Consider the following 26842-nt stretch of genomic DNA (forward strand, 5'->3'; position numbering starts at 1 on the left):
CACACTTTTTGTAAGGTAAAGGCAGACAGAGCAAGAGTAACGATTCCTATTTTACAAAGAAGATATATGCCCAAAGATCAATACAGGACATTTTGTCTCTGAGGATATTCTGAAAACAAACACTGTAATTAGAATAATATTAACATTCATAAATTTTCACCAAGTAATTAGCTTTGGGGAAAAATTATGCCAAAGGATTCCGTTATCAATTTTTATAGAGTATATTTTATTAAAGCATTATTTTAGAGTGAATAGCTCTCTGTCCATATAGAATTTTACCAACTATATCATCCAAAACTCTGTTTTCTTTTGTGTCCATCAACATGGGTTAAACACCAAAAAGATTTTATTTTTTCATCAATGTTTAATCAATAACACATTTTTCAGTATATAGCAGTCAGAGTTTTATTTAATATTGTTAGTTTCTAATAATTCTTAAATAATTTTATATGACTGATAGTTTTTATTTAATTCTTAGCTAACCCATGAGAAATTTAGTTATTTTCCTCAGATATTTCGAAACTGTTATATTGTCAAGATCTTAACCAATCTCAAAAATGCTTTTCTCAGTTATGTATCTTGGGTACATCTGTGGTATATGGTAGCCCATCTAAAATGTGCTTTTAATGTTCTTAATCCACTCAAAATTGTAAATTATAGATTATGTCAATGAATATGCACACTTTAGGATATTCAAAACTGTGCAATAAGCTCACCAATTCAATGACTTGTAGCTCTGACAAACAAGTGGCTTTAGTTTAGGGTTTCTCAACAGCAGCATTACTGACATAAGGGGCAGGATAATTCTTTGTTGTGTGGGCTGTACTGTGCATTGTAAAATGTTTAGCAGTATCCCTGGCCTCTACCCACTAGATACTAGTAACATCCCCTTCCTCCAAAAATGTCTTCAGATATTGCCAAATGTTCCCAGGAGTGGGGTGAGGATTCACCACTTGTTAAGTGTCACCTTTCCTTAAAAAAAAAATACAAAACTTAGACTGAACAGAAAACCAAATATATCACCAATTTCCCTATTAGTCTGCATGCTCCTAATACAGGTCTTCCCAATAACTTATTAGGTTATAACTGTTCTGGAATTTTATTGTTAAATTCTTTAATACTCAATAGGATCACAATGTTCTCAGGGTCAAAATAGGCTGCTACAGGTTCAAAGTAGTTAATAATTTCCCCAAAGTTAACACCTAGTAAACACAGTCCTAAGACCTGAACCACAATACAGTTTTTCCCTTGGTACATATTTCTCAGTTGAAGCCACAGTTCTGTATTTTCCCTTCCCAAAGTCATCAATTCTGTTGTACCCCAAGAATATAATCTTAAAAATCACAAAAATGCCTATAGACAGATATTTATTGCACTGTTTATATATTTAAAAATAAACAACCTGAATATCCAGAAATAGAAAATTGGTAAAATAAATATTATGTGGGTAAATATATGAGCTTAATACCTATTTGAAATAATCATATATAACAATACTTATCATTATGTTAATATGTTTGTAATAATAGCTAAGTGAGAATAAATTATAAAACACACATGATCCCCAATTTAAAAAAAAAAATGTGTTTGTATAAAAATAAATATTATATATTATAAAGTCTGATAGGATTAACATCAAAAAATGGACAATTATGAGTTTGTATGGGAGGATTATGTTTTAGGGGATTTGTTTGTATTTTTTGCTTTTCTACAATAAACGGATTTATTGTATAAAAAGCATTTTTAAATATGCCTATTAAAAAAATTATTTCATACAGAAAAGTCATAAACAGTGAATTCCTATAATAATAATAACAATAATGCTGTTAAAGGATAGCACTAAATATGTCATGGTGAATTTATAAAGCTTTGTTTCCAGGTTTATCACTTTATATTGATCTATGGTATATCTGAACTGTGAAAGCACTACAATAATTTCTATTGAAAACTCTTTGCAGTAGCTAACCTTCTTATTAACCTCTTTGTTCATAAAACCAAAATACAATACTGTTATGAAGTAAAGGAATACGAATAATTTACAAATTATGGATATTAAGACTATTTGATAGCAAGAAATAAAAACCTGTAGGTTTGGGGATTTTTTTTTCTTAACATAACTGACCCCCTCTTCCTTCTGCTTACCAGCCTTTTAAAGCTCCTATCTGGAAAACCAACAAGGTAATTCCAGCCTCTCCTGCTACTCCTCTATATGAACTTGAACATAATAAGCCACTGAATGCTTATTAGATACAAAGTGTTGCAAGGCACAAAAAAGAATATAAATAAGATATACATATAGTCCAGGCAAAATAAGAACAGTATATAACTTGCATTTATTGTTTTATGTACCTTGCTGCTCTTTTTCCAAACTATGTATTAGGAAGCAGGGTCAATTACATACAGAGAGGAGATAACAAGTTACTGGTCACATGTTTGAGTGCTCCTGAGAACATCTTTCCAACCTAAATAGTAATTCATTAAGGCATACTGCTATTTGTGGTTTCCCATTTGTCTGTGTACAACTTCTGATTTAAAATGGGACACTCCAACCTTGATGGCCAACATCATGACCCAGGGTAACTAAGAGTTTGCCTCCTGTTTATCTGGATCAGAACTGTTCTTGAGTCCAGATTTCTGGTGAGTTCCCAGCTGCATTTATCCACAGTCCTCAAACCTATTCCTGGTGGATCTTGCCAGAGTCAATGACTGAGTTTAAGTTAATATGTTGTCTGTAATGTGTCTATGGGTCTCACACTTGAAGCAAAACTTGTACTTTGATTTGCTGGACATAACACAAATTTTGAGACCATTTACAACTAATCACCAATACCTATATAAGTACAGACTTAAAAATTCCCACCCACATGGATTTCTTTTTTTTTTTTTTTTTTAACATATCTTTATTGATTTCAGAGAGAGGAAAGGAGAGGGACAGAGAGAGATAGAAACATCAATGATGAGAGAGTCATTGATGGAGCCCGCAACCGGGCATGTGCCCTGACCGGGAATCGAACCCCGATTGCCTGGATCCTAGGTCGATGCTCAAGTGCTGAGCCACACCCGGCCGGGCTGATTTCTAATGTTCTTATAATCAACATGTATTACTCATGTACAAAGAACATTCTTTTTCTTTTTTAGAAAGTTCACATGAATTATCTCTGTTCCACCTGCCTACCCAGATAGTTCTGATAGTTCTCAATCTAAAAGGAACTGGTGCAGTTCTTCTAAAACCAAGGAAACAGAATAACTCTCACAGAGCTGAAAATACACATACTAAGAATAATAAAGAAGCTAACTTTATTGAACATTAATATGTGCCAGGGATTGTATCGGGTAATTAAATCCTCACAACAACCCTATCAGAAGTACTCAAGGAGCGTATATCTTATCCTCATTTTACAGTTAAGAAAACTGGGTCACAATATTAAGTAACCTACCCTCAAATCCCCATATCCAGACAGCGCAGAAATGGGTTGCAACCCAGACTAACTCCCCAAGTTACAGATTATGCTACACTTCCACCCTTGACCTTTGCCTTCTAAGACAAAGGAGCAACAAACAGACAAAAACTCAAAGAATAAAAAACAAAGGCATAAACAAATACCCTAGAAGTCACAATAACTGATAAGGGGCAAAATCTGACACCACAACTCCATACAGAAAAAAAAAAAATTGTTCAGTGAATGAATGAATGAATGAATGAATGAATGAATGAAATGTATGGGACTTAAACTCTCTCATTTCCTGGCAAGAATTACTTGGCCGGCGGAAAACTAGGAAAGCAAAGGGAACAACGAAACCTGCGATTTCATAGTGAAAACCTCCATTATTCTAAGCAACAATAACTGACACAATCTTGCCTAGAAACGCTTTGCCAATCAAGAGCAGCAACAATAGACATCCCTGCCTTTAACAAGAACAAATGCTCCAACTTCAACACACATGAGATTCCTAAAACCGGTTCAGGTAGGGCCAAAACCTACAGAGCTTAGAAATCAGAGCACGTGACTCCAAAGGCACCAGCAGCGGCGGTGTGATCTCCAGCAAGGCTGTTCCTCTGGGCGTCAGTGACCTCAATTGTTGCGTCAGGGGGTTTAACTAAATTAAGTTGTCATTTTCAGCGCTAAGAAACTGTGAACCTGTGAGAAAGGAAAACTCCTGTAAAACTTGGAAAGGCTCATGGATACACTGAAAACACCGTGAGCGATGGGTTCCTTGGCGAGAACGCGCGTATCTAAGCCACCACCAGCCCGGGCTGCAGCAGGGCACCGGGCGGCGCGCAGGCCCTCGTGACTCGACACAAGGTCAAGTCTGGCTTTCAGCAACCTCCGCGGGCCGCCGCGGTAACCTCTGCGTGCGCTGCAATCCAGTCAGAATCGGGGCTGAGGGGTGACAGCAGCAGTGGGGGGAGAAAGCCCTCTTCCAAGTCCTCAGAAGCCGCATCCAGACCCCTCAGGCTACTGAATGAGGCCGGGCTCTGCACCCACTTCACGCCGCATTACACAGCAGTTAGCGGCGGGCAGGGGGCGAGCCCCTCCCGGTCTCGGCTCCGCGCGCAGCGCCCAGCGCCCCTCCCGCAGCGCAGCGAAGCAGCCGGGAGGGCGAGCGGGGCGCGCAGGGGAGCCGCTCGCCGCGGGGGCGCCCCGGGTTACCTGTCTCGGCCCCCGCCCCGGCGTGCAGCAGTCTGACCTCCGGCTGCCGCCCGTCGCCGCCCGGCCGGCCGCGCACCACCTGCCGCAGGAGCAGCCGCACACGCCGCGCGGCCGCGCCGCCGGGGCTGCCGGGCGTCCCGAGCAGCAGGAGCCGGGACTGCATGGCGCGGGGGAGGAGTCGGCTGGGACGGTGAGGGGCTCCGGGGCGAGCGGCGTCCCGGGCGGGCGGCGCGGCGAGGGGGACAGGAAGGTGCACCGCGCCGAGTCCGCCGGAAACTCCTTCCCCCGGCGCGGCCGGCTCGGCGAACTTGGGCCGGCGGCCCCGGGGGCGGAGGGAGCGGGCGCGAGCCGACGGAGCTGCCAGACTGCGGGGAGCGGCCGCGGAGCCGCGCGGGAGCCCCGGGCCCGGCCGGCCGCCTGGTGCTGCTGCGGCGGAGCTGCGAGCCCCGACCCCGCGCGCCGCCGCTCGCCCCCTCGCCTCGCCCGTGCACCTGGTCTCCCCGCAATCCTGGAAGCTCTTTCTGGGGAGCTCAGGGAGCGCCGAAGGGTTTTAGGAGGGTTGGATGGCGTGACTTTTCAGATGTTTTACCAAGTCTTCGTTTGTTTCTTTCATAGCCCGGTCTTATTTTATGCACGTTCCCTGTATTCTGCTTCAAATCCTTTCCAGAAATTGAGTGTGTATGCACGAGAAGGCCGGGACTGCCATGTATCTTGATTCATTGTAACCATACCACGGTTTCCATAAAGTATTTGAAAACCTTGCGCCTTACCTTTGCTCTACTCTTTTTCCTAAATTTTAAATAGAAAACTCATGTCTTAGTGATATATAGATATTGCCAAAATGTCAGAAAGGACCCAAATTAAGCATTTTTTTAATCATTCTGCAGTGCAAGAGTTACATAAACATAATTTAGGTGTTTAGTAAGAGAAAAAAGTATTACCCTGGCTAAGGCTACCTCCCTTTCACACATGCCAAAAGCAGAAGTGGTCCTACCACAAAGCAAACTAAGCCTAATATAATTGTACTGCACCTCCAAAATGTCAGGAGTGAATTAATCAAGGCAGAATGTTCAAATCAAGTTATACAAAACAAGCATCAAAGAGAAAGCAGAGGCTTCACTTTCAGCTAAAGGACTTAATTCTAGAGTTGCTGCTTTCTTTAAATCTGTATTGAGCACCTACCATGTGCATAACCTTGTGGTATGTGCTGGGAAGAAAGTGATAGGGTGCTATAAAAGAAAGAAGCTGAGCTGGAGAAGGCTTTGTGCATCTTGCTGAGGACTTAGACTTAAAGGGTAAAGCTGAAGAAACAGACTCCTAACCTAGTTGGGGAGACAGTAATAAAGGTAAACATTTGTATAGTGCATTGCAACATGGTTTTGTATACATGTTCTCTTATGATCTTCACAACCCTATGAGAGTGCTAGGAAAAAATGACAAATGTAACATGTAACAGTTTATGAAATGCTTACCTACTTTGAGTACACACTATGAGCCAGGCATTGTGCAATTCACTTTAATGCATTATCTTATTTTACACAGCAACACTTTGATTGAGGTACTATTATTATCCCTCATTTTACAGATGAATAAACTGAGGCTGGGGCAGTTAAGTACCTTGATTGGGTCATCTCCATTGAATCTTACTGGAATCCAGTATACACTGTTTAGTAAAAGAACAATCTAAAGTAATTTAGCAAAATGACTAATGTAAGTACTAAGAGCCCTTGGAGTTGAGACTATGGGGAGATCAATACAAGTTAGAGCATTCAGTCATTCAACATTTATTGAGCAACTCTTGTATAACCAGTACCCCATTATGTACTGTGTAGCAATGAGTTCACATCAAGTATAAGAAAACAAACACACAAAGAATGGCAATATATCTCTCTTGAGTCACCCAAACACATTCTTCTTGCAGTGTGTGAACTGGACACAGTCTATGTACTCAAAGTAGGTAAGCATTTCATTGCACAGTCCCACTACCCACCCTCCTCTCTAGTACTTAAATCTCTTCACCTTCAAGATGCCTGAGGAAATGCATGGTGGAGAAGAGGAGGTGGAGACTTTTGTCTCCAGGCAGAAATTGCCCATCTCATGTCTCTCATCATCAATACATTCTATTCCAACAAGGAAATTTCTTTTGGGAGTTGATTAGTAATGCTTCTGATTCCTTCAACAAGATACACTATGAGAGCCTGACTGACCTTTCCAAATTGGGCAGTGGTAAAGAGCTGAAAATTGACATAATCCCCAACCCCCAGGAACACACACCCTGACTCTGGTGGACACAGACATTAGCATGACCAAAGCTGATCTCATAAATGATCTGAGAACCATTGCCAAGTTAGGTATTAAATCAAAGTTGGAGACTCTTCAGGCTGATATAGACATCTCCATTATTGGACATTTTGTGTTGTCTTTTTTTCTTTGTGAGCTCACCACCCAAAATCAAGACTCCCTCCATCACCATTTATCCCCCTTTTACCTTCTACTACTTCCCCCCAACCCCCTTTCCCTCTAGTAATCACCATACTATGAGTTTGTTTGTTTTGCTTAATCCCTTTACAGTTTACACCCAGCCCCCCAGCCCCCCTCCCCTCTGACAGCTGTCAGTCTGCTCTCAGTATCTATGTGTCTGTTTCTTTTTTTTTTTTTTTTTTTAACTGTTGACACTATTACAGATGTCCCCCATTTTCTCCCCTTTGGCCACCTCCACCCAACCCTTGCCTCCACCCCCCTGGCATTCAGCACATTGTTGTCTGTGTCCATGGGCTATGAATATATGTTCTTTGGCTAATCTCCTTTCCCCTTGTGTTGGCTTTTATTCTGCCTACCTGGTGGCTGTGATCCCAAAGCAAATGATGAGCAGAATGCCTGGGAATGTTCTGCTGGGGGCTCCTCCACTGCACAAGCTGACCATGGCGAGCTCACTGGCCGGGGCACCAAAGTGATCCTCCCTACCTGAAAGGAGACCAGGTAGAGTACTTAAAGGAGAAGCAAGCCAAAGAAGTGGTGAAGAAGTACAGTTCCTAGGTTATCCCATCACTCTTTCTTTTTTTTTAATATATCTTTATTGATTTCGGAGAGAGGAAAGGAGAGGGAGAGAGAGATAGAAACATCAATGATGAGGGAGTCATTGACCAGCTGCCTCCTGCACGCCCCGGACTGGGGATCAAGCCCGCAACCCAGGCATGTGCCCTGACCAGGAATTGAACCCTGATTGCCTGTATCCTGGGTCAACTTTCAACTGCTGAGCCACGCCCGGCCGAGCTATCCCATCACTCTTTATTTGGAGAAGGAATGAAAGAAAGAAATCAATGGTGATGAAACAGGACCAGAAAGATAAGAAAGAAGAGGAAGATAAAGATGATGAGAAGCCCAAGACTGAAGACATTGGCTCACATGAGGAGGATGATAGCACTAAGGGTAAGAAAAAGAAAACAAAGTAGATAAAGGAGAAATACATCGGTCAGGAAGAACTGAATAAGCCTAAGCCCATTTAGATCAGAAACTCCAGGCATATCACCCAGGAGTAATATGGAGAGTTCTACAAGAGCCTTACCAATAACCTGGAACATCATTGACAGTCAAGCACTTCTCTATAGAAGGTCAGTTGGAATTCAGGGCATTTCTGTTCATCCCCCTGAGCTCCTTTTGATCTCTTTGAGAACCAGAAGAACATCAACATCAAACTCTATGGACAGATGGGATGAGTTGATACCAGAGTATCTCAACTTCACCTGTGATGTGGCTGACTCTGAGGACCTGCGCAGAAATACTGCAATAGAGAAAAATCTTAAAAGTCATTCGTAGAAACATTATTAAGAAATGCCTTGAACTCCTCCCTGAGCTGGTGGAAGAAAAGGAGAACTATAAGAAATTCTACAAGGCAGCCCTAACTAGCGTAGCTCAGTGGTTAGAGTGCTGGCTTGCACACCGGAGGGTTGTGAGTTCGATACCCGGTCAAGGGCATATACCTAGGTTGCAGGTTCGATTCCTGGTCCCAGTCAGGGCACATGTGGGAGGCAACCAGTCAATGTGTCTCTCTCACATAGATGTTTCTCTCTCTCTCCTCTCCCCTTTCTCCCTGTCCCTCCTCCCTTCCACTCCCTTCCACTCTCTCTCTCAAAAAAGAAAAAGAAATTCTACAAGGCATTCTCTAAAAACCTAAAGTTTTGAATCCCTGAGGACTCTACTGATTGGTGACACCTTTCTGAGTTTCTGTGCTATGACACATCCCTTTTCATCTGGCGATGAAATGACTTCTCTTTCAGAATATGTCTCTCACATGAAGGAGACCCAGAAGTCCATCTATTATATCACCGGTGAGAGCAAAGAGCAGGTTGCCAGCCGAGGTAGTGTACGTGACGAAGCCCTATCGGTGGGTGCCGCTGCAGCAGCTCAAGACATTTCCTGAGAAGGGCCTGGGCTCAGCTACCAAGGAGGGCCTAGAGCTACCTGAGGATGAAGAGGAGAAGAAACCGGACGAGAGCAAGGCCATGTTTGAGAACCTCTGCAAACTCATGAAAGAAATCTTAGGTAAGAAGGTTGAGAAGGTCACAATCTCTGAGGCTGTGTCTTCACCCTGCTGCACTGTGACTAGCACCTACCTCTGGGCAGCCAGCCTGGAGTGTTCATGAAAGCCAGGCACTTTGGGACAGCTCTGCAGTGGGTTACCTGATGGACAAAAAGCACCTGGAGGTCAACCCCAACCATCCTATTGTGGAGACTCTGCGACCAAAGGCAGAGACAGAAAAGAATGATAGAGCTGTCAAGGACCTTATGGCGGTGCTGTTTGAAAATATGCTCTGGGGCTGCTCGATTGAAGATCCCCAGCCCCACTCCAACCACATCTACCACACGAGCTAGACCTAGGCGTTGATGGAGATGATGTGACAGAAGAACCCAGTGCTGCTGTTCCCGATGAGATCACCCCCTTGAGGGTGATGAGGAGCCTCGAGCATGGAAGAAGTGGATTGGGAGTTTCTACCTGCAGACCTTGTGTCCTCTGTATATGGCTCCCCCTGCAGCCCTGAGTGGCCCCAGCCCATCTGTTCTCCTCTGCTGATGTCTAGTGGCATTTTTCTCTCCTGTATTTCTGCCTAAGGCAGGATAAAAGGGCCTCAAGGCTTGGGGTGGGGGGGGGGGGGGAGGAGAAGGGGCGGTATTTTGTTCTGAAATTAAAGTATGCGATTTTTTTTAAATTACATTACAATGAGACACATACTTTGGCTATTTAGTTTCAAGGTACTCTGAAGTGGAGCACTTCACCTAGGAGAGGTCAGTGAGGTTTCATAGAGAAGGTAATGTTTGAAATCATTTTTGAAGGAGATGAAAGAGTTTGTCAGGTTGAGAAAAGGGCAAATCATAACTGGCAGAAGGAAGAGCGTATGCAAAGATACGGAGAGCTGAAAATACATGACAAGCCCGGCCGGGCGTGGCTCAGCGGTTGAGCATCGACCTAGGATCCAGGCGATCGGGGTTCAATTCCTGGTCAGGGCACATGCCCGGGTTGCAGGCTCGATCAATGACTCTCTCATCATTGATGTTTCTGTCTCTCTCTCTCCCTCTCCTTCCCCCTCTCTGAAATCAATAAAGATATATTTTAAAAAATAATAAAATACATGACAAAACTGAGAATCAGAGGGATGTACTATGTCTGGAGGTCAATAACAAAGCAATTTGTAGAGATAAGACTGGAAAGAAAAATTGAGACCATGTTGTTTGCAAGGCGTAAGAGTTTGCACATTAACCCCCAGGAAATGGGAAAGTGGCGAAGATTTTTTAGAGTGATAAATCTGCAATATGAAGGAGAAATTTGAGCCAGAAAAAAAAGGTAGCACCAGTGCTTTACTCTGAATGCTAGTTTAGATTCAGATAAATAGAGATGACAAGTATAGGGCATCAGTAGAGGCTCAGAGTCCTGACAAGCATGGTTAGTATATAGAGACAGTGAGGCCAGCCGGGTGAGAGAGGGTGTAATCTTTGGAGAGTAGGAGAAGGTTTTGTCAGAGATGGAGGAAAAGATTGAAGAACAGAGTGAAGAATCTTGAATGGCTGGAAGAAGTTGGACTTCATCTCATAGGCTAATTGGCTGACCACTAGACATTTTGATCACTTTTACGGCAGTGACATGAACTATGAATTGAGTAAGAAAGATAAGAAGCACCAAGTTCTACCTATGTGGCGGTAAAAATAGTCTCTTGCTCAAAACAGTGAACTTCTGCTGGTGAATGGGAAAGAATGGACCTTAGCAATGTATGAAAGCTGAGATATTTGGTTTTAAGAGATATCTACCACAACCTCTATATAACTGCTCTCAAATTACCTCATATAACTGCTCTCAAATCCTCACTAAAATAATTAGTCATGTTGTGTGTGTTTTTAAATCACACTACCAAAAACTGGTATTGACTGTTAAGCTTTTTCCAGAGTCTGGGAGGAATACGTTTTACCTACCACACTAATGTAACGGGATGGAAATGCAATTAATAATCCATCCATGCTATGTCCAATTTCAAGAAGGTAGGTGCTTCACCCTCCTTACTGTCCACCCTACTGAGAAATCACAGGTCCGTACCAGTGGTTCGCAGACCAGTGTGCAGCCTGATCATCTGGAGAAATTGTTAAAACAGAGATTCTTGGGCTTCGCTCCCACCCCCACCATCAGATTCTGATTCAAGAGACCTGAAAGGGCCCAAGAATATGCCTTTTAAGCGATGCCTGTAGGAGATCAACTACATGCCACACATTTTAGTCATGTTCTCTTTTGCTGCTAAGGTTGTCCCACATCTTCACCCCTCTTCAGCACTTCTTTTTAAAAATATATATATTTTTAAATATATATGTATTTAAAAATATATATACACACATGTATATATATATGTTTTTATTGTTTTTTTAGAGCGAGAGGAAGGGAGAGGGATAAATAGAAACAGCAGTGAGAGAGAAACATCATTGATCAGCTGCCTCCTGCACTCCCCCTCCTGGAGACTGAGCCCCCAACTTGGGCCTGTGGCCTGACAGGAAATCCAGCTGGAGCCTTCTTGGTTCCTGGGTCGATGCTCAGCCACTGAGCCACACTGGCCAGGCTCTTTAGCACTTCTTGTGAAACAATTTATAAGTACTCTCCCCTCATTCTCAAGCCAACAAAATAAAATAAAACTGAGCAGGGAATGGGAGAAAATAGGAAAGAAGAGAACAGATGAGGGCCCCTTTACCTTATAAAATGTTTTTAAATGAGGACATGGGCAGAAAAAGAACCCAGAGAAAACTTGGAACTGTAGTTTTTCTTGAATTCCATCTATCCAGAATATGGAAAAGTCATGTGTGTTAGGATATGAAAATATCCCATCTCTTTTATTAGATGGGTTCATCCCAGAGGAACCACAAGAGCCAGAGCCTGCTAGACCTGAAGCTCTGGGAAGAGAATTTGAGCACAGAAGTAGATAGGAAAGAGAGCCAAAGCCAATTTGACCAGTCTGTCTGCTGGCAAGCACTAGGTCAGAGTACATCATTCTATATTCAAGAATAAGTAATAAGGGGGGAAACAGAAGCTATTTTTAAAATACTGTAGAACCAAAAAAAAAAAAAATAGAATAACATCCTGTCAATTCAGAAGGTATGTAAACAGATGAAAATTTTTTACAGTGATGGGGAGGGGGGGATGTTTACTATGCTTAAAAAGGATACAAGACTAGATAGTGTTTATGAAATAAGAAAAATCAAGAACATCTCCAGTTGAGGAAGGGAGGGAAGGGGGAAGGGAGGAGGGGGAGGAGAGAAAGAGGGGGGAGGGGGAGAGAGGGAGAGGGAGAGAGAAGATATACTAGCAGAAACCCTCCAACAACAAAACACCTCATGCTGGATAAAATAGTTTGAAATATCATTTAAAATGAATTTTCATCCTTATATGAAAGCAGGGAAAATTCTCTAAAACCAGGAATGAAGCTGGAAGAAGAGTCTGGGAAGGAAAGGAATCCGCTTCTACTGTCTCTGGGGCCTACAGCACCAACAGGGAAGGAAGGGGGTCAAAGACCCCAGCATAAAGCCAGGACTGACGGAGGGCTACACAGTTAGCTAAATGGTAGACTCGGGAAAACAATTTGCAGAGGTGGCAGCAAGAAATCATGTCTGTCTGTTGATTTTAGGTAGAATTATTTTTTCCCCCTCTAAGAATTTGTGGCTTCTATTTGAAACTGAGATGGATTTGAGGCATGAAAATACAGTATTTGCTTGTTATTAAAAATATATGTCAATAATTTTACTTTAAAATGGAATTAGTAAATATTACAGGACATTTAAACAGCACCGTTAGCAAGCTTTATTTGATGAGCACAAAAAATCAATCATCAGTTGGAGATTGTACATTATTTGCAAGAACAAATAGAACATTAGAAATGGGTTATATTAAAAGATGTAAAGCAAGTTTCAACAAAAATAAAAAAATTGAGAACACAGTTTCTGATAGTAATATAATCAAGTAAGAAATAAATGTTATGCTTATTTTAAAAAATAGATATGCTTCGACATACTCATGGATCGAAGAAGAAAATAAAATTGGGTAACACAAGGAACTGAACGATATTAAATCCTGTATGTGGAGCAAAAGCCATTCTGTGCTTAGAGGCTGATAATTAATGGTCAAATTTTTCAACTTAAGTATAAAAAAGAATAATAGATTAAATCCAAAGGAAGCTGAAAGAAGGAATAATAAAGATATGAGTATTATAAAGATATAAAAAGAAATAAAAAACAAAGATAAGAGAATCACAAAAGTCAAAAGTTAGTTGTATGTGAAGGCTGATTTTTATGGCAGAAATAAAATGATATCAGTAGTAAGATTGGAAGATAAAGTTGAATAACTCCCCCAGAAAAGAGAACAAAAAAAGACTAAGAAAAAGAAAATAAAAGATTTAAAATTTAGAGAACCAGTCCAGGAGATCTAATTCTAAAGTTTGGGAATTCCTGAGGGGTAGAGATAAATGAACAGGGGAAGATATCATTGAATCATCAAAATTCAAGAAAATTTTGCAGAAATGAAGGAAGTAAATGTCCAGGTTAAAAATTGCTCAGCCCAAGGAAGCTGCTTGTGAAATTTCAGTAAACTGAGGACAAAGAAAAGAATTTTCTAGCTTCCAGAGAGAAAATCTGGCTTTTATAAAAATTAATGATCGAATGGAACTGGACTTCCAAAGTCATAGCTTAAGGGAAAGATGGGAAAGATACTATAACCCCAGGTGCCTCTTTACCAGGACAATAAGGATGCCAATGAGATACTTTTTATTTTACTTTTGCACTGACTTACAATATCTAAACTTTTGAATAGTACATGCATAAATGGTACTTCTTGTATATTTTTTATTTAGGGGTACATTATAGCAAGCAGTGTATTTGCTATACATTATATTTTCTCCCAGGAAGAAATTTGCCCTTGCTATAGCAATAGTAGAAGCCAAAAGACAATGAAGAAATGTCTTCAGAATCCTGAAAGAAAATCATTTCCAAGAATTACATTCCTGGCCAAATTATCAAATAAGAGTTGAAGGTAGAAAAGAGAGAGTTTCAGACATGCAAGCTCTCAAAAGCAATTTATTTTCTATGCACCTCTTTCGAGAAGAGAGGGAGTACGCCAGGAAAGAGAAAGACATGGGACCTTGGGGAATAGAGATGTAACACAGAAGAGAGGAAGAGAGAATCCTTGATGATGGTGAAGACGACTGAAAGGAGACTGCTGCGCAGCAGGCAAAAGGCCACTAGTCGCCCTGGGGTCAGACCAGAGGTTCAAAGAGACTTCTCCAAGAAGATCAGAGTCCCTAGGTACTGTCAAGAAAATGGAAAACCCTGGGGGGTTGAATGCAGAGAGTTCCTGATGAATACATGAAAACTAAATGAAGTATAATTACTAATAACAAGGAAAATAGAATGTTCAGGAAAGGTATAATATATTATGAACTGGCATTTACGTGGTCATAGTAATGTAAACATTGAATATTAAGCTAGCCAAAATTATGACCGTAACTGTAGTAACAAGACATGAGGATATGCCCGGCCGGGCGTGGCTCAGCGGTGGAGCGTCAACCTAGGATCCAGGCGACCAGGGTTCGATTCCTAGTTAGTGCACATGCCCGGGTTGCGGGCTCAATCCCCAGTCGGGGGCGTGCAGGAGGCAGCCGATCAGTGACTCTCTCATCATTGATGTTTCTATCTCTCTCTCTCCCTCTCCATTCCTTTCTCTGAAATCAATAAAGATATATTAAAAAAAAAAAAAAAGACATAAGGATAGTGACTAGTGAGGGCAAGGGAATGAGTGAGAGCGAAATTCCCATCTGCCCAAGCAGGAAATCAATAGCCAATGCCTAAAGCCAAAAACTCAAGGAGCAGCAGCAATACAAGCATATTGTTAGAGATACTAAGACAAGCACCCAAAATCAGCTAAAACAGTTTAAAACAGCTGTGGGAAATGAACTGATAGGGACAGGGAGTTCAGGGGATTGCTTTTTTTCTCATAACAATCTTAAAAAATCTAAATTTGGGGAAGATAAAGGGATTGCATCAATATTTACTCTCACCAGTTTGTATGATAGTCTCTGCTTCCCTGGGCCATTTCCTACACAGAGTGTCATCATTGAAGGGAGGGAAGAAGGGAGGGAGGGAAGAAAGAAGGGAGGAAAAATAAAGAAAATCACTGTCTGTTAGGCACCCCAAACTGATACTCATTGCTATTTTAATTTTTATCACTTTGTTTACCAGTGAGGATGAACCTTTACTCATTAGTTTAAAAGCCATTTGTATTTTTGTTATAATTGTCTAGTTCTTCTTCATGTATTTTTTGAAGTGTTGCTCTGATTTTAAGATCTCTCTTCAAAATATTAACACTTTTTCAGTAGGTTTCTGATACACTTACATTGCTTTTTCCTTCCACTACACGTATGCTGCTCAAATTCTCAAATCTTTGTGAGGAAGTAAGTTGAACTCAGGGAGAAATGTGAAGTGGTAAGGTTCTGGGCGCTGGAATCAGGCAAGCCTGGGTTTCAAGCGCACCTCACTTCCAGTTGTATAACACTGAGCAAATTACTGAGCCTTCTGCACCTCAATATCCTCATCTGTAAAACAGAAATAATAATACATAATAAGGTGTTGGGAAGATTCAATAATATATGTAAAGTGTCTATCAGGTCACACAGTAGATATTCGGGAAATGTTAACAATTTGGGTAACTGATCTTCAGAAATTAGGCAACTCGATAATTTAAAGGATTTTAAGTGGGTATTAAATGTAAATTAAATGTTGGGAGGTAGTCTAGAAGTTTTGATCACTATTATAAGTAGCTTTTGTTATATCTGACAAAACGTATAAAACGGCACAACAGTCTTCTATCTCTTTTCCAAAAGAGCAATTTCTAGGTTTCTCTCTCTACAAGATATTCTGCTGCATTTGCCTGCCAGAGCTCCCCTTCCACTTCTTTTTTTAAAAAACTAACTTTATTGTTGAAAGTATTACAGATGTTCCCCTTTTCCCCTTCATTGACCCCCTCCTCCCACTACCCCCCACCTCCTTACCCCCCACCCCCCGCTCCTCCTCTCACCCCTCACCCCCAGACTTTCACTTCACTATTATCTGTGTCCATGGGTTATGTATATATGTATATAAATCCTTTGGTTAATGAGATTAACCACTTTTCCTTTTGGCGCCAGCATCTCCTAGATCTGGTGAGGCTATTAACCACTAAATCCCACCTGACCAGGCGCAGGATTGGGCATATGACCCAAAGCTTGATCCAGCGCCAGAGAACTATCAGAGATGACTATGGGTGCAGAGACTCTTCCTTACTAAGATTACAGGTGCTTATAGGCAAGTCAAGAACTGCCAGGGCTGCCCAGCTGGTGTGGCTCAGTTAGCTGAGTGTCGTCCCATGCACCAGGAGGTCACTGGTTCAATTCCCAGTTAGGGCACATGCCCAGGTTGTGGGCTCAATCCCCAGTTGAGAGTGAGCAGGAGGCAGCCAATCAATGCTTTTCTCTTACCAATGTTTCTCTCTCTCTCTCCCTCTCCCTTCTTTTCTTTGAAATCAATAAAAACGTATTTGTTAAAAAAAAAAAAACAAAAAACTGTGAGGGCCATCTTTACTGTAAATTAGGGAGAGCTTACCTGAGCCAGAGAAATGCATAACAAATGATTAAGACAAAGGGAAACCAAGTGTCCTGGCAATATATTTGGAACTCTGTCAGCCAAGTCTGAACCACCCCTTTGGATATCTGTGAATAAGTAAATTTTTATTTAATGTAAGTTTGACAGCTTTCTGTCACTAATAATTTCAATAGTTCTGACTGATGCCAACTCTCATCCCTGAAGCCTTGCAGGAGTTGCCTACCCGAGGGATGTTTCATCACTAGAGTGCCTCTCTACATACATGGAAATATGGTAGTTGTAGATCATCCCTGTGAGTTACATTAAGCTCCTAAATTATTAACAAAGGAGAAAAAATCTTGCTGGATGCAAGATGACCACACATGTATTTCTCTTGGTCCCCAAAGTCTGTAATGAGGGGTATATCCTTCCAGCATAACTTTCCACTCAAGATAGGGTCTTTCCAAATGAAAGCTCAACCCTTGTGTATTTTCATTACACTCAAGGCCTATTCAGGAAAAATTTTCATGAATCTACGTGCTTCTAAGCTAAAGAAATATTTACCTCAGGTGCTTCTGAACCTCGACTTCAGTACTGCATCAGCAGAAGCCAGCAGGGGAGTACAGAGTCATCCCAAGTGTTCCTGTTCCACACTTTCCAGCATTCTGGAAACCCATTTTCCCAAAGCCTTTGTCTCTAATTTAATATCTGTTACATCAATTCTTCTGATACTGAGTTTGGTCTGAGGACCACAATCACAAATGCTACTTCTCAGAGAAGCTTCTCTATTCACCCTATCAAAGTAGGCCCCCTTTCCTCTTTCCCATGTTCTACCTCATTGCCCCTATCACAGCCTATAATTACTGCTTACCATTTATCGTCTCTCTCCTTCTCTGGACCCTAAGCTGCAGGAGGACTTGTCTGAGCATTGTCTCCCAAGTGCCTCGCACACTGCCCAGCAGAGTAAGTGCTCATTAAGTATTTCTTGAATAAGTGATATGTTCTTTTTTCTATATTCTTTTTCTCCCTACATTCTTAATAAGTATTAAGACATTAGCAAGGCTGGTGATGATTGCCATTACTCCCACAAACACCAAATTCCAAAACACAAACTATGGTTAATGAGGTTGGTAAATAACACAAAGACAGTTATACTGTTGCATTTTATTATTGTTATCACAAATAACTTTGGAATGTTTAATAGGTAAGACTATTAGTTGGTTTTTTAAAACTTCAAAAAAATTTTTTAAATTGTGACAAAGTGGATGTCACATAGAATTTATTATCTTAACCATTTTAACTGTACATTAAAGCACTGAGTGCATTCACACTGTGGTGCTACTATCACCACCATCCAGCCACAGAACTCTTTTCATCTTGGCAAACTGAAACCCTGTACCCATTAAACACTAACTCCCCTTCCTCCCGGCTCCTAGCCTCTGCCAACTATAATTCTACTTTCTGTCTCTATAAATTTGACTACTCTAGGTACTTCATATGTTTTAGTCAGGGCTCTCCAGAGAAATAGATTAGATAGATAGATGATAGATAGATAGATAGATAGATAGATAGATAGATAGATAGATAGATAGATGATAGATAGATAGATAGATAGATAGATAGATAGATAGATAGATAGATAGATAGATGATAGATAGATATGATAGATAGGTAGGTAGGTAGATAGATAGATGATAGATAGATAGATAGATAGATAGATAGATAGATAGATAGATAGATATGATTGATAGATAGATGATAGATGGATAGATGATGATGAAGAAGATAGATATAGATAGATGATAGATAGATAGATATGATAGATAGGTAGGTAGGTAGGTAGATGATAGATGATAGATAGATAGATAGATAGATAGATAGATAGATAGATAGATAATTGATAGATAGATAGATGATAGATAGATAGATAGATAGATAGATAGATAGATAGATAGATAGATAGATAGATAGATAGATAGATAGATGATAGATAGATAGATATAGATGATAGGTAGGTAGGTAGATAGATAGATGATAGATGATAGATAGATAGATGATAGATAGATAGATAGATAGATAGATAGATAGATAGATAGATAGATAGATGATAGATAGATAGACAGACATAGATATATAGAAAGCAATTTATTATAAGGAGTTGGCTCGAACAGTGATGGAGGCTGATTTGCAGTCAGTAAGCTGGAGATCAGGAGAACCTATGGTATTGTACCAGTCTGCAAGTTGGCAGCTTGCAACCAGGAGGAGCTGATGTTTTATTTTGAGTCCAAAGGCAGGAAAACGCCAATGTCTCAATTCAAGGAGTCAGGCAGGAGAAGTTCCCTCCTACAGGAAGGTCAGCCTTTATGTTCTATTTAGGCCTTCAACAGATTGGCTGAAGGCCTGAATAGAACAGCTTCGCCGACACACCCAAAATGTTTGACCAAATAACTGGGCCTCCTCTGGCACAGTCAAGTTAACACATAAAATTAACCATCACATCATATAAGCAGAATCATACACTATTTGTCTTTTTAGGACCATCTTATTTCATGTTGCATAATATCCTCAAGGTTCCTCCACGTCGTAGCATGTGTCAGAATTTCCTTCCCTTTTAAGGCTGAAAAATATCCCTTTCTAAGTATACACCACATATTGTTTATCCATTTGTCCATCAATGGACACTTGGGTTGCTTCCACCTTTTGGCTATTGTAAATAATGCTCCCATAAACATTGGCTTACAAATATGTCTTCTAGCCCCAGCTTTTAATTCTTTTGAGACTATACCCAGAAGTGGAAGTTCTGAATCACATGGCAATTCTACTTTTAATTTTTTGAGGAACATAATTTTTATATTCCCACAAATAGTGTACAAGGGTTTTAATTCCTCCACATCCTCACCAACACTTCTTACTTTCTTTTTCTTTTTTAACAGCAGCTTTCCTAATGGGTATGAGGTGGTTATTAGTTTCTTTTATACTTAAATTGTAGTCATTTTCTGTCCATTTTGTCGCTTTCACTAGATTCTTTGGCATTACCTCTTTAAGGCTACAGGCCCAGGTGTCAGACATGATGCCTGATACAGCCGATGACTAATCAGTGCTATTTAGTGCTAATTTTCAAAAGACAATATAGTAAATAGAGGCTAGAGAAGAAATAGGAAGTCATTAGGTTTGGGCAAAACAATCAAAATAGGTGGCAAAGAGGAAAGAGGCATGGATGTAATGGAAAATCTTTTTCTCCAAACAAAATGGTTATAATAAACAGTCATTTATATTTATAGTTGGAGCAGGAAGCAAGAGGGAGGAAAATAGTGTAGATCCTCATCACCTAAAATGACTTCATACCGATCACACTGACCATCACTGTAGTGACAGAAATGTTAGCCAGTATATCTAGTAATAATACGTAAATTTACTACCAGCTTCAAAAACTCTCTCTTAGGAGTAGAAAAGTGGATGTCAGGGACTTGGGCAGGGGAGGAACAGGGAGAGGCTGGTAAAAGGGTATAAACTTTCAGTTATAGGACAAATGAAGTCTGAGGATCTAGTGTATAATATGGTGACTATTGTTGATAAAACTGTATTGTTTAATTAAAATTTGTTAAGAGGGTAGAACTTAAATGTTCTCACCAAGAAAGAAACATATATACACACACATATATACATGTATATATAGACACATATATACATACGTGAGGTGACAGCAATATTAAAAGTAGATGGGAAGATTCTTTTTTCACAATGCATACATATATTAAATCATCATGATATGCACTTTAAAAATCTTACAATTTTGTCAATTATACCTCAAAGCTGAAAAAGAAAAAACTATCTGAGAACATAGATGATACTTAACCCTTTTTCTAAACTATTGATCTCCACATACCCTAACCCTTAATAGACTTATCTCAGTTAAACAAGACACTCCAAAATTTAATTGTAAATGAGTATTTAAAATTAGCATTGTGAATTATTTGCATTACGATGAAATTGTGAGTGATATCTGTTTTCTTTTATTATTTTATTTTTTCCACGCCCAGTGTCACATGAAGTCAATTATTCTTTGAGCATCATGCATTGCGATTATTCATAAAGAAAGATTAATTTGTTTAATAAGCGTTTATCACACCCTTAGTCAGAATATAGAAAGGCCTCTGGCCTCCAGCAGCTTACAGACTAGATATGGGGAAGGGAAAATACATATTGGTGCTTGAAATAACTAGGAAAAAAATCCTAGACAACATATGGTTGAGTTTAAGGAGACTTTCGTACACTTGTCGCTGAGTGCCCACTGTATGCTACGGATTGTGTCATTCCCTGGAGGAGCGGTGGTGAATACACCAGTTCCCTGCCCTCGTGGAATTGATAATCTTTTTCGGCTGTATTATATTTAAAAGCTTAGGGTTTGCTCTGTTAGTGGTTTTCTAATTGTGCTTTGGAGCCCCTGTCACATAATAAAGAACTTGGTCTTTGTCTCAGGTTCCTGGCACAGATAGGAGTCTTCGTTATTAGTGAGCCCTTTGGATCACACTCGAGTTTATGCTGATGGGCCGAGTCATAGAGCTCGATGGGAGCTGTTCATGCTGGAGAGGTCAACTGCGTGCTTACAGGGTTGGGGCTTTGAACCTTGATATCAGGCCAACCTCCTGACCTCTAGGGAGAGAAGAGGCTGGAGAGTGAGCTCAGTCATGGGGCCAGAACTCCAATAAAAACTCAGAACACCAAAGCTCAGGGAGCTTCCTGCACACTGATGTGTTGGGAGGGTGATTCACCCTGGTTCCAGGGGGAGAGGGCACAGAAAATCTGCGGCACCCTCCCACGTCTCACCCTACCTGTCTCTTCATTCGGCTGTTCTCGATGTGCATCCTTCATAATAAAACTGTAATCATAGTATGGTGCTTTCTGCAAGTCCTGTTATTGTCTACAGTTGTTGCCTCTGGGGAAGAAGACTGAGGGTCAGAGGAACATGTCACTGTATCTGTTCCTACTGTTTGAACCTTGTACCATGTGCACCTGTCACTTCATTCAGTTAAGAGCTATTTTTAAAGGAAGGAGTAAGTTAGTCTATGAGTATTGATTTGAAATGATGTACATGATGTATTGGTAACAAAGCAAGCTGCAGAGTAATGAGCATAATAGTAATAATAGAAATAGACATAATAGGCGTAATAATGAAAGGAAAAGAAGTGACCGTCCCCACAAGCTGATGTTGCTACACGTTGTGTGCGCTCAGCTCCGAGAGGTGGGGCGCGCCACGTCTCAGTCAGCTAACGGGGTTAGCTCAGAGGGGTGGATGGTGGGATAAGGGGGATTTTTTTGGTGGTTTCCTTTGGTATTATTTTAGATGACAAAAACAACACAGGCTTGTTTTGATAAATGCAGGTTCAAACAAGTATACGTTATTTTTGTAATTTGAAAAAGGAAGGGAAGGAAGAGAAAGTGGAAGAAAAATATCTCACATCACCACGCGCACATTACAAACCCAATGAAGAAATCAGCAAAACCAACGGGAGTTATCTGCAGGTGGCTCGCCGCCGGAGGCAGAGGCAGGCTTCCCTGCTCCCTTGCTTTCTTCTGACATTTGATCGGTCGCGTTTCAGGAACTTGTACTTAATACACAGGCATTGATCTCTCTCTCTCTCTCTCTCTCTCTCTCTCTCTCTCTCTCTCTCTCTCTCTCTCTCTCTGTCTCGGGACCAGCCTGGTCCTTCAGGACATGGGTATTCGCCTAACCCTCCAAGACTTGTGTTTGTAAGTAAAGGAAACAAAACCAAAATTTAAATGCCCCTCTATGGTTAAGAAATTTGGCCTTCCCCAATATCTACCAAATCCTTGGAGAGCAAAATCTGATGGGGTGGGGGGAAGCATAATGATGTTGGATGTACCTAAGACAGGGGACGTTGTGTATTAAGAAAGAAGTGCTAGCGTGAGAACCCATTTACAGCCTTTCCCAAGGTACCCAGGCTGGGAACCCCGAGCAGCAGATCAGCCTGAATCCTTTCCCTTTCCCTTGGAAAACAACTAATAACACGAATCTTATTGCCCAACTTAAGGTGGGAAAAAAAATGCTTATGCATATCAGACAGGCAAAGATTTTTGAAAAGCCTTGATAATAAAGGCGAGACTGGGGTAAGGGGCTTATCTTACACATTATGGGTGGGTGTGTAAAGTGGTACATATAGTGATTCTGGGGTGCTATATGACACGCATCAGGGACCTAGAAACATTTCACACACCCCTAGGAGTCTAACTTCAGGAAATACAGAGATGCTACCAGAAATTTGGTCCACGGGAGTTTTGTGCAGCATTATTTATGCTGAAATACTGAAGACTAATTGTTCAATAGGAACAACCAACTAAATTATACTACAGTCATAAATTCTTCATGCTACAATGTTTAGAAGGCTAGGAAACAAAACTATGTATCCAACATGATTCCAATTTTTTAAAAATGTACAATGAGGATATAATCTAAGTTACGTCTAAGTGATCAGTTCCTGAATAACACACTTTTGTTTATCCTTGTTTATGTTTCATAATATTTCTACTGCAAACATATATTCATTTTATTATTGGCAAACATAATAAAATGAAGGTGAGGAACATCAGCTCTGTTCCTACACCGAGAGAATGCGTAGGAATGAATTCTCCTTGACTCATTTAGATCCATGAATTCAGGACAACCCAATTTAACCAGTTTTAGGTAATTGAAAAGTCTGTTTTTGAATTCTTAGATTTCCCTAAGGTCCTATAAGATCTACCTATTTAGCTACAAAGGAGCTATTACTCCCAGGAAAAAAAACTAGGATCCCCAAATAAAAGTATAATATTTTTCATTTTTCTCTTTTTCTTAAGGAAGCTTTTCTGTACATACAAGAGTTAGACAACAGTTTGTGCCCCTTGTGCATTTTGAAGAACTGGCAATAAAATTCTGAATAGAATTTGTGCAGATGGAATGTAAATATCACCCTGAACTGAATTTGGGCCCTCAGCTTGTCCAGCCAGTCTGGCCATGGCTGGTAAACTGCTCAGGAAGTGAGCCCAGAGCTCAGGAGGTGTGGGCTAAGATTCAAATGAGTACATTAGCATATGCATGAAGTGCTATCACTCCCAGGAGCAATCGCCGCCTAAATCTATGATTCTCAACAAGGAGCAATTTTGCCCCCAAAGGAACCTTTGGCAATGTCTGGAGACCATTTCTGATTTTCAGAATTGGGGATAGGGTAGTACTGGCATCTAGTGGGTCAGGCTAGGGATGCTACTAAATTAAACATTCTACAATGAATGGGACAATAGCTTATAACAAAAAAGTACCTGACCTAAAATGTTGGTGGTGCCTAAATTGAGTAATTTTAATCTAAGGACTAACAAGTACCTTAGACTCAAAACTGAGTCCATCTTTTCTCCCACTAAGCTTCATTCTCCTCCTATATCCCTAGCCTACTCAAAAGTAACCCACTTTTATCTGTTGACCAAATTAGAAACCTTAGGGAGTCCTTAAACCTTTTCATACCTTTGTTTCTTATATCCAAATGATAACCAAATTCTGTCAAATTTACCTCTCTCATAGCCATCGACTCTTCTCCCTCCTCTCAGTCTCCCTGCCAATGCCCTGGTTCAGATCTTACTCATAATTTTTTGGTTTGTTGCAGGAACCTCTCTCCAACCTTGTCAGCCTCTCATCTCTTCTCCACATCATTTCCAGGATGATCTTCCTAAAATGTAAATCGAATCATGTCATTCATTGCATGATATTTGACTGATTTCCCTTAAACCTCAATTATATAGTATATATAATTGCATATACGTTATATATATTTGTGTATACTATATATAAATTGTATATATTTAATAATTATACATATAATAATGAATATATCCTATTCATTATTCCAATCCCAACCCAATTTCAAATTTCTTAGGGAAGTCTTCTATAACTTTTCTAGCTCAATTTCCTGATCACATCCTCTTATACCACTGTGTATCTCCCCTTTACAGCATTAAGCACCACTGCAATTTTACTTTTGTTTGTGATACTTTGATTAATATTCATCTTTCCACTAAAGTGTGAGCCCTATGAGGGAAGGGACTATGTCTTTGTGGTTATTGTATTTACTACAGTGACTGGCACATAGTAGTTAATAAATATTCCTTGAATGAGTGAATGTCTGAAAAAAATAGATACTATTTTGAAAGCTCTTAGCATAGTGCCTGATTTGTAGCAAGCCATCAGCAAATAATAGCTGTTAGTGATAATTAAAATTCCCAGATGCATTTACCATAAAATTGCTTTTTAATACCTTGGAACTAGTATTCCTTGATGCTTTGGAAAGTGATGATATGGGCTCTCTCTTGAGGATTTTGGTAATGAAAGAAAAGAGGTGGGAAGTAGCTAAATAAGGCTTCAGGATCAATTAAAAGTTTTAGTTTCTTGATGGAAAAGGCTTGGGGTATCAGTACAGAGAAGCTCAGAAATAGTTAACGAAATTATTTCCTTTCCAACTAGAATATTTTTTTAGTAAACAAGTTACACGTAGCATCTTAAAGGTACAGCATAGTCTTTTAGAGCTCCACTGACATCAGGGGTGTTACGATTGTTCCTGTCAAAATCCCTTCCCACTGGAGCCAGGTGGGTGTGTAATTGACCGTGACTTTAGAAGAAGTGCACAGTCACCGGCACACAATGGGGACAGGGTAGAATATGTTTGGTGCTCAAGTAATCCTAAGGAACATCTCTTAGTTCTCAGTTACTCAGTTTAATAGTAAGTGAACAAATACAAAAGCTGCAGGATTATGTTAACCAGCAGCTCAGAGCCATTAGGATGGAGTGTGAGCCATAGTACTAGGCAAGCCACCCAGACCAGCATGGGTGCTAGCTGAGGTTAAAGGGAAGCTAGAACATGCGAAGGAAGAGGTGGATATTGAGTATGCTATAGCCTCCAGATCGACTGTACCAGTAGAGCTTTTATTCTTTCCACTGACCTTTTCTTATAAGTTCCCCAGAAAACAAGACCAACCAGAATCCTGAGTAAGCTGTGTTTCAGATGAAGTGACTTTACTATTAAGAAAGTACATAGACCCTAGCTGGTGTAGCTCAGTTGGTTGGAGCATCCTCCCATGCACCAAAATATCGCAGGTTCGCTTCGCGGTCAGGGCACATACCTACAATGCAGGTCTGAACCCCGGGCAGGGCACATACAGAAAGGCAGGTGATTGACGTTTCCTTTCTCTTACTTTCTCTTTCTCTCTCTGTCTCTCCCTTCCCCTCTCTCTGAAATTAATAAGCATGTCCTCAGGTAAGGATAAAAAAAGATAAAAGCACGTGGGTGTGAGTGCCCAAAGAGAGGACTGTAGTGGATTCTGTAGTGTTCTGCTCAGGTACCCACTTCAGGGCCTAAACATTCCTGTCTCAGATGCTGGGAATATCAGCTACTGAAGACTCACAGAAGTGTTCCTCACAAGACAAGGCTCTCCACCACAGGGAACTCCACGGTCCCCTCCTGGCCCCCCAGGAACAGCCTGTGGCTAATGACTGGCTACTTCAGGAATGTAAAGGCTCAGCTGGCTTGCCTCAATATGGGACAACATTGAAAAAGGCCATCCTCCCTCCTGATTTATCACAGAACAGGTATAGATCCTGAGTGCACTCCCCCAAAAACCTTCCACATGCAATTCTCCATCTCAGAGTCTGTTTCTGGGGAACCCTGCCTAGGACATGGAAGCCTGGAAGACAGCACCTTACCATGGACTTTGGCATTCTTGGTATGGCCACCATGACCTATGACACTAGGAGGAGTCTCCAAGTGACTTTGTGATTAGAGGACAGTACAAAGAGATGTGAAATATTCATTGCAGATGCTCAGAAATATCCAAACAGCCTTACTGAAGAGATAGAGGTCCTGAATGAGCAGTGGGTTAGGGAAAGAAAAATTTTAATTGTTAATGTCAGTGAGACCTTATTTGTTGGAAGATGATGGTGGGGTCCCAGGGAGATCTAGGGAGGATTCTAAGAAAACAATCCAGTTACTACATATGTGTCCCTTCTAATATTAGACTGT

At 40.7% G+C, this 26842-nt stretch overlaps 1 protein-coding gene and 1 pseudogene across 2 annotated transcripts in view; one reads left to right on the top strand and one right to left on the bottom strand.

Annotated features, from left to right (window-relative positions):
- VWA8 (von Willebrand factor A domain containing 8) overlaps positions 1-4915 on the bottom strand; it is a 331062-nt gene extending 326147 nt beyond the window's left edge. Inside the window, exon 1 of the mRNA XM_081127980.1 lies at positions 4653-4915. Coding sequence (XP_080984106.1) covers positions 4653-4815 — 163 coding nt within the window. The 5' untranslated portion in view covers positions 4816-4915. The remainder of the gene's footprint in view (positions 1-4652) is intronic.
- A 1734-nt stretch (positions 4916-6649) lies between these two features.
- Positions 6650-9761, top strand: LOC308552432 (heat shock protein HSP 90-beta-like; annotated as a pseudogene). The gene is made up of 4 exons: positions 6650-7065; positions 7466-7675; positions 7911-8570; positions 8829-9761. The product of its transcript is annotated as a heat shock protein HSP 90-beta-like (transcript).
- Positions 9762-26842: the final 17081 nt, after the last annotated feature.

The sequence above is a fragment of the Miniopterus schreibersii genome (genome assembly GCF_964146895.1).
Source record: "Miniopterus schreibersii genome assembly, chromosome: 2".
Taxonomy (NCBI): domain Eukaryota; kingdom Metazoa; phylum Chordata; class Mammalia; order Chiroptera; family Miniopteridae; genus Miniopterus; species Miniopterus schreibersii.